At 37.9% G+C, this 9,479-nt stretch overlaps 1 protein-coding gene across 1 annotated transcript in view; it reads right to left on the bottom strand.

The window, feature by feature from the left end:
* Positions 1–9,479, bottom strand: part of LOC108790764 (dystrophin-like) — a 75,331-nt gene that overhangs the window by 31,463 nt on the left and 34,389 nt on the right. The window contains exon 4 of the mRNA XM_018561105.1: positions 5,827–5,991. Within this exon, the coding sequence (XP_018416607.1) occupies positions 5,827–5,991 (165 nt within the window). The remainder of the gene's footprint in view (positions 1–5,826; positions 5,992–9,479) is intronic.

The following is a 9,479-nucleotide window of genomic DNA, read 5'->3' as shown; positions in this document are numbered from 1 at the left end:
CCAGCCGTCATTTGCGAGGCATATGGCTGGTCCTTCGGAAGGCCATTCTCCCCGCTTCGGGTGTCACTTCAGTTGAGCTGAAGCATATGCCTTCAGCTCGGCTGAGCCGCTCGGCTACCTTCAGCTGCTGTACGGGCTATTGTGAATCCCCCGTACAGCAGCCCTTCAGTTCGACTGAACTGAAGGGCTCCGGCGGCCGAAGAGAGCTGAAGGATCAGCCAAAGCTACGGCTGGATTCGTCGGCTCCTTTGTGAATAACCCCCTAAGTGTTTTGTTACATCTGTTTAATATGTGCAAAAAAATAGTGATCCTGTCAGAAATCTTGTGAGCTGATATTTTTCTGTTTTCTCTGTCTCTGTTGAACTCTTATCAGAGATAAGAAGATGTTCTGGAATCCTAATTCCTGCCCCAGGTGGAAAACATTCACCCTCCATGGGTACAGTACAGTGAGTAAGTGTTGTCACCCTAGGACAGAAAATGTATTACTGAATCACTGCATTACTGAACCATTACATCTGAGGACTGGTAATCTGGAATATATTAAATTTGTATTACTTGGTTTAGATATACTTTAATCATAGCAATCTGTCATGAGATGTGGATGATTTTTAGTCATGTGATCGATCAGAAGGCTCACATGAATAACAATTGCTCACCCTATAACTAAAATAAGTTATGTAACCTTATTAAAAGAATCTTATACTGAGAAACATATGGAGGCTACAGCTTGCTTACCTCCTTTTGAAAATAATAGTCACCCTATAATAAAAGTTAACTTTCTGAGCATGAAACAGGCATGTTGTAAATGCAGTCAACATGCCAGATCAGCAAACTTGTTCCTGATCAGTAACTCAGGAAGCACTAAAGCAACAGACAGCCAGGCAACTTGCATTTTATGAAGAAAGTCAGCAATGGAAGTACACATACTGTATTTAGTTCATGACAGGTTTCATTTACCCTGCTAATATAACACATAAGCCAACAGGCGATCCAAATAGGTCATATTTTATTGGTCATGTCTGATTAAGTAAATAAACTCACAGGGTTGATAACAAAGCTGCCAAAGGCAGCCGAGTGAATAACCCACCTGAAGTGAAGTGAGCTGAACGCTGTTTGGCTATTCACTTCAGGCTTGTACGGCTGAGTTCAGCCGTACATCTGCTGAAATGAGCTGCACTTCGGTCAGCCGAACGTGCTCTGCATGTTTGGCTGAGCCGAAGTGCAGAAGGACTTCGACTCAGCTGATCCAACATCTGGTTCGGCTGAGCCAAAGCTCCGGCAACTCACTCGCTGCCATTCATCCCTATTCACATAGGGGCCAAATGTCAGTGAGTGAATAGCCGAATGCCGCCTAGCAGCATTCGGCTTGGCTATTCTGCCCGGTACCTCCGTGGTACTGAGCAGAATAGGAAATCAATGAAAAAAGTTGAAAAAAAGGCTTAAAAATGTAAATAAATAATAATTGTAAAAGAAATAGATTTTTTTTAAAAGAAAAAAACAATTGCGTGTAGCTTTCAGTGACAGCTAGCTCCGCCCAACTGTTTCCTATTGGCCGGGACCTGCTAGATTCTTTTAGCAGAGCCAGTCATGAGATCACAAGATCATGGCTGGCTCTGCCCAGCTGTCATTTTCACCCTGCTTCAACTGTCACTTTGGCTCAGTCGAGCCGAAGCATATGCCTTTGGCTCGGTTGAGCTGCTCAATAGCCCATACAGAAGCCATTCGGTTCAACAGAACCAAAAGGCTGCCGCAACCGAAGCTAGCTGAAGGAGCTACGACTGATCCTTTGGCTAGCTTTGTGAATAACCCCCTAAATTAGTTAGTTTCACTGATATATGTTGACTTTTAAATAGAGACAATATTACAATAGATTTTAATTAATAATCAAGACTTTTCATAGCATGAATTTGGATTAGTCACAGTAGGTCCATATCTAGTGGAGGAACAGGCTAATATATTATCCCACTTCATTACATTCAGCTATAAACAATATTGTATGAAAATCACATTTGTCTATAGAGGAATTATCGCAGGCTATTCACGAAACAAGGTGTGTCTACCAAAATGGATGGCTCTTGGGTGGGCAAAGAGTTTTTGTGTATAGGCTTGAAAGGTATTTGTGTTGAAAGTGTGATTAGACTTTGAAAAATAAAGTCCATATGCTGAGCAATATTTTATAGGGAAACTTAATAAAATATTTACCAGATTTTTGTGCACACAGTTAAGGACAAACTCAAACATATGAAGGGATTTTGTTGTTGCTGTAACAAGTCTTCCTATGTGATTGTTTCAATGTAGAAATATGCTATCCTTAATTCCCCAACATGCCTGTTTTTTATTCTAACATTTATATTTTTATATGCAGCATTTATCTCTGCATTCTTGAAATGTATTAATTAAATCTTGAAAAAGTCTCTGTTAATGGCATCACTAATGGTAAAGCAATCTAGGATCCTTTATGATTAATGTTATTACTTGCTACTTCGCAGTTATTTGTGGGAACTTTTGACTTTTACCAGCCAGTGGCATATTCATATATTTTCAAATAAATATAAATAGTGCATTTAAGTCACAGTTGAACACTCTTGACTTTAAACATATTCCTTTGAGCCCATTGAAAATAAATAAGTATTCTGAAGAAAAGCACTCATCCAATTTGTTTGCTAGAGATCTGTTCCTCAAGTAAGTGGTTCACAGCATGCTGAACTAACTCTTCAGTTTGCTGCTAGTAAAGCGGTTAAGCTAAATTGCAATAAGGAGATAATCAGGACATACACCAACATACTTATTACTTGATCGCATGCTGCTGTCCCTTAATAATACTACATGATTTTATCTGAATACTGAATTTTGCATTAGTGCAAACAAAACACGAAAAAGCTCATATGGCACATTGTAATGGTTAGCTATTCAACATGAACATACTTTCCTTGCAACAAAATACTAGAAACAACCCCAGTATCCAGAAATGTGGATATCCAATTGCTCTGATTACTGAAGACTATTACTCCATTTGCAAAGAAATGTGCATAACTATTAATTTCATGCCTAACTCCACATTTTTGACAAAACGGAGACTAAACTCTGGTCTAGCGGTACACTGGCAAATCTCTTTTCTACTGAAAGGTTTAACTACCCATTGGCAGTCACCTCATGGGCAGAGTACTGAAATAAATGTAATGCTAATGAGATAATGACCAATGAGTAGTGCCTACGGCAATGAGATGTCTGAATGTGGCTCTGAATAGAACCATAGATCTTATATAGCTGTGGTACAACCCTGAAAGTAATAGCATTACTAGGTAATGATAGAATGGAAAAATAAAATGGACATAGAGGTTACATGGCTACTGCGAGTGCAGAGCTCATTTTAGAAAAGGATTACTATATAGTGCAGTGTGGGTGGGAGATGCCTTCCTTGATCATTCAACAGTAGGTACATGGGCTGAGAGATTCCATTGGGATAGCATATATTGACTGGCCAACTAGCAATCCAAAGTGCTACAGCAAAGGAAAATAACCCTGCTTACACATTTGTTATGTCTACATTTGTTGATTGTTTACTTGGCTCTGACTTATGGGAAAGCACAGGAGTTTCCATTTTAAATGTGATCAAGGTAGCCATACTGTTGCTGAGAAAAATGGTTTTGTGGTAGTTCATTATTTCAAAGTACACCAAAAACACCCTTCTATTAACATTCACTGACTTTTGGCCATGCAATTTTTTGTTATTTTGGTGGGCAGATTAATAGGTGTATTCCTTGGGAATCCTTTAGTTAGGGTGTTTATGGGGATCCACAACCTGATAGACCAGAGGTGTAGCTAAACACACATGGGCCCTGCTACAAGACCCAAAGCCAGGGTCCCTGACCTTCAGTCCAAGCACAAGGTCTCCAGACTTTAGATGAAAAATCCCTACAATTTGTACCAGGTATACCTAATATACCCACTCAGTTATCCCTGTTCTGACAATGTCCATCCCCCATAACATTCCTTTGGAAAAACAATGTTTTAAATGTTGTACTCTCAAGCATTGCCTTTCATGATTCATTGTACTTGTATGGGATTTAAAAGTAGCCAGTATGTCTAGTAGGAAATTCTTTATTGGTTGCCTTATAGGGCTGAAGACACATGACTGCTGTGCCTTTACAAATATTTTTCAGCTTTAAATACCTGTAGGGTGATGGAAACAGACTACAGAATACCCATACATGCCCTACATCCTATGAATTTGTTAATGCACATGGCCTCTGGCAAAGCAGTCACCTATATATCTTATACCACCAATCTCTATTGTACATAAGACAGCTAACCATTTTTCCAAAGTTTCTTGCCACCATTTACTATACACTTTCTGCCAACTGTACACTCACTAGCATTACAAAAACTACTAGTATTATTTTTTCTGACAATGCTCTGACAATATCAGCAACAACCTTGGATTCTTTATTGGTTGCCTTATAGGGCTGAAGACACATGACTGCTGTGCCTTTACAAATATTTTTCAGCTTTAAATACCTGTAGGGTGATGGAAACAGACTACAGAATACCCATACATGCCCTACATCCTATGAATTTGTTAATGCACATGGCCTCTGGCAAAGCAGTCACCTATATATCTTATACCACCAATCTCTATTGTACATAAGACAGCTAACCATTTTTCCAAAGTTTCTTGCCACCATTTACTATACACTTTCTGCCAACTGTACACTCACTAGCATTACAAAAACTACTAGTATTATTTTTTCTGACAATGCTCTGACAATATCAGCAACAACCTTGGATCCAACCCTATGCCACACCTCATAGATTGTAAAATAAATAGGTGAAAAAAGTGATGACAAATATTAAAGTGCAATTCTCCACCCCACCACAATTATCACCATACAAATGCCATAAAATGTGTTACTCAAACAATGTCTACATTCTTCATATATCTCCACAACGGTAAGAGACAACCTTTACAATGGGAAGAGACAGCAATAAAAATGGACCTGTTGTAACCTTTCCCCTTTCTGTCTAAAAATAAAAAAGAGATAGCTGGCATGCATGGAATTCCTATCATTTTAATTTGTTTTACACTGTACATTTTCTTGTATGGAAGTAACCAACTATTACATGCACTAGAGGTACATTATGGGCTTTTTACTAAGTAGTGGTAACCTTCCACTGGCTTCACAATTCTTACAGTTCACAGGCTATGCCACAGCTTGATAATATTATAAATTGACTTGGGTGACCTGCAAGAGGGTACCATCCTGTTAATAATGTATTCAGGCAAGTTTCCTGCAAGGGTCTTATAACCACCAGAAATGTGGATTGTGCTATAGTTTTTTTTTTTTTAGGGAAAGTGCCGGTATCATTACTCAGTATCGACGAGTATAAAAAGATAAATATTGTTACTCATACCCAATACCAAAAAAAGTATTAGTGCATCCCTAGTTTTATTCATTTAGTGAAGAGTCAGCAACGTTTTCTCATTTATGACTTTTAGCCACCTTTACGAAACACGTTGATACATATTGGAGGTGTTCATGTTTGAACTGTGTTTGTGATGTTGTTGCTACCTGGTCCATTCAGTTTGTGATCCTTTTTTAATCTCATGCATAAATATATTTCCCTCTTTAAGTAGGCATTCACAGGGTTTATGAATTTAGTATACTTTTCTGCAATATCAAGGTTGCTAGAAATGTAAACAAAAGACAGCGTTACACCACAAGGGGGATTTCCGCAAGATCAGCTTTCTTTTCAACATAATGTCATATTCTTATCAGTTACTTGTTTTGTTTAAGTTTGTGATATACAGTAAATGTAAAGGTTTACCTTGATGTTAAATGCTCCAGGTCTTCCCACTTGATTGTAGAATTCTAACTGTTCTTTTACAGATGAAACCCACAATTTTAGCTGATTCAACTGGAGTTCAAACAGGGAAGCATTCTTTAAATGATCCTCAATTTCATTTTCCTTATCATAAAGATCCTTTGACACCTAAAAAACAAAAACAAATAAAGGAGAGGCTGAAAAAAGTGATATGACAAATATTAAAGTGAAACTATCTACCTCACCATGACTATTTAAATGCCATACAATTTGCCATAATATTTGTTACTCAAACCATGTCTACATTCTTCATATATTCCTATCATGCAGTCAGAAAGATCAAAGGTTAGAAAGAGTCTGCACTCAGTCAGAGCTCTACTGTGGAAGCCGCGCATCCTGCAAAATAGTACAAGCACGATTTTATGGTTGAGTATTCACATTCTGGCTATAGTATTAGCTGCAAACATGTAGAATAGAATCTGTGCATATGTTAAAGTCTGCTATCACTAGGTGTGAATTAGAGCCCTAGTTTGTGCCGGAATAGACCAAACAGTGCAATAAAATAACCAGGAGTCAGGAAAAATCATTGTCTTGTGTTCCTGTATCAGATTGGAAAACTCCCCTTTGATGGAAACCTCATGTTATCTAACTTCTGCAATGAAGACAAAGGGCAGAAAGTCATAAAACCTTGTCAAGAGTCCTTAAGGACTATATATATATATACTGTATTGAAAAATAAAAGTCTTTGTCCCCTATCATCCACTGTTTTTGCTACATACAGATGCTATTTTAATGTGAAAACATTAAGTACTATTGATGAGTGCCATCATACTACTTCAATGATAAGCTATTTACCAAGGAGCGTGAATCTAAACCTGATAGCAAAGTAGTGATGGTTGCCTTGGCAACTGTAAGTATGACAAAAGAGGAGAAAAAAAGGTAAGGGCAACACATATCATGCACATTTTTTATTTTAAGAGTTATAGGAATTCAACACTAAATATGTACCTTATTACGGGTCAAAAAAAAAATAAACATTTTGCATCGATATTTAATGTCAGCTGTGTTTTAAATTAATACAAAAATAAATAAAAATGTCAAGGTCTGCATCCCACAGTTTTCACATTTATAATAGCAATGTGACAGTTATAACAGTTAGAATGATTTTAAAAATACAGAGAGCTATGTGCAGTGGCTCCAAGGTAGTAAACATCCTTTGTTATTTTTACTGCAATAAAATAAAAAGATAACAATTTTGTACATCAGCATTGCTTTCTGTACGGCATTATCAAAAAAGTAATATACTTGATTTAACCACTCATACATTCAGTCATTTGACACTATAGTTCTAGTTGTTTTCCTTTTAGTAGGTTTGCTGTTAGGCCTTGTTCACACCAAAAGCGTGTGAGTACCAGAGCGGTAGCTGCTGAAATGCACCGCGGTCGCTGAGAAACTTCCCCTTGCATTCTGCCCGCAGTGCGATCGGACGCCTGGCAAAACTTTTCCAGTGTTCCATTCCACTGCAAACGCAAAAAATAGGGCGCTCTCAGTGACTCCACCCAAGCCAGGCTGGGCTGAGACGTCATCTGCTGGTAAAGTGTACCCGTCACACAGCTGGCATCAGACCAGAGCTTGGCAGGTCTCTGCAGTCGGAATCTGTAACGTCACTAAGCCATGAGGCGCAGACCACCGCGTTTTGTCTCGTTTTCTGAATGCGTTGAAATGTCAGATTATTTAAGTGTTGTTTGAGTCTACAAATGGCTGCCCCCTGTGTGTGTGTATCATGATGACAGGTGCTATTTGAACACATGTGATTGTTTTATTTTATACTATATTCCAAATGGATTCTGGTTCCTAAATGGCACCCACACCTATCCAGGTAGGGTGATGGCAATCATTTGCTTGTGACCCATCTCTCCAGGGTTCCCTCTCTTGTAGACTCTGAACCTGGAATCTTCTAGTCATCCTTAATAACAGAATGGCACTTGTTTGTGGTAAGAACATAGCTTTATTCTGCTTCCATAGACCTGGATCTTTTTCTGCAAAACATAATTGCCAGCAGTTTTTTTTTTTTATTTGTGTGTTATTGTGTTCTGCACATGTTAACAACTATAATGAATATAATAGTAAGTTTCCTTCCACAGCCATCTTCAGATGTATCTGATTGTATTTGCATTTGTTTGGGTGGGTCAGAAAATCTCACAGCATGTGCTTTTGTAAAGCCTTTATCCTGCTCTTGCTCCTATTGTCATAGAATGTCATTATTTTAGGTGGCTTTCTCAGTGGTGCTGTCAGAGATACTTCATGGGGAATACATTGTGCTAAGTACTTTGTCATGCCTAATAGATGCATTAGACTCTTTTTGTTACACTGTGCTGGCATGTTTTGAATTGCTGCAATTTTCCTATCATCAGGCTTCACACCCTATAAACTTTCAATGTTCCTCATGTATTTTACATATTTCCCCAAGTACTGGACTTTTTCTTTGTTGAGCCTGACACTGAGGGTTTTTTAAGATCTTTTATATCTTGGCACAGCATAAAAATTATCAAGCTAATTACTATTATGTGGGCATCTTTACAGTGTAGCTGAATTCAAACATTTGTCAGGTTTGTTTTTACTGCTGTCTGTGTGCTATTGGGGAGATTTCCCTTTACTTTTGTTACAGAGATACAACAGGAAGTGAGTGGAAAACTCGCCAAAGTGAGGGAAATTCCTTCTTAGACAGTTTTAGCTGGTTTCCACAACATCACTTCAGTGAAAAATTGCTTATAATTGCTAGTTAACAGAACTTGTGCTGTCAATATGATATATTGCAATTACATACAGTAATAGTAGTCAATAATCATCATCTAGACCAGGGCTTGCTAAACATTTTAATTCCAGGTCCCAAATAGGAAAACTATTACCGTACTGGTACTCAATAAGAGAAGTTTTAATTAAATGATAGGAAAGCCATACAAAGCCAAATAACAATGGTCATATAATAGAAAAACAAACACACAAATTGTAAACATATTTGTTTCAAATCAAGTATAGTTCTCAAAGTACCTAAATTTGACTTGGTATCAAAAAAACTACATCACACATTACAGAGGTGACCCATCATAAATGCATCCAATAACCAGTATAGGTCCTAAACCATCATTTAAGAAACATTGATCTAGGCATATCTGTCAATAGCCATCTTCTGGATCCAAGATTTGGTTTCCATTTGGTGATTCTGCATGGTGCAAAAATGGGGAATGGTGCAAAAATTATTGTCTGATTGATTGGTTAAAAGGCAAGTGCTCTTTTATCAGTTATCCTCTATTTTGTCTTGCCCCTGCAGACAAAACTGGATCACCCATATGGTGAACTAAAGGTTTGCCTAGAACCTGACAGGTGTCCGTGGAATGCCGACCAGGACTCAAACTGTTTCCTCATGTGTGCAATTCTTTGTGAAATTTCATGACCTTACTGGGGAACCAAGAAGATTGAAAATAGCAGAAGGTCGTGAGGCACAATCAAGGAATATCTTCCTAGTGGTATTTTGAAAGTACAGTTATCCTTTAATATATCCTTTACATAATGTATCTTAATATGTCCTGTATGACATGCTTTGAAATTTGTTCCCTTGCAACTAACTTGATACAGTAACAGAGCTTACAACTTCT

This window comes from Nanorana parkeri, unplaced genomic scaffold, assembly GCF_000935625.1.
Source record: "Nanorana parkeri isolate BGI_ZX_2015 unplaced genomic scaffold, ASM93562v1 scaffold500, whole genome shotgun sequence".
Lineage (NCBI taxonomy): Eukaryota > Metazoa > Chordata > Amphibia > Anura > Dicroglossidae > Nanorana > Nanorana parkeri.
This window is presented reverse-complemented; position numbering and strand designations above follow the sequence as displayed.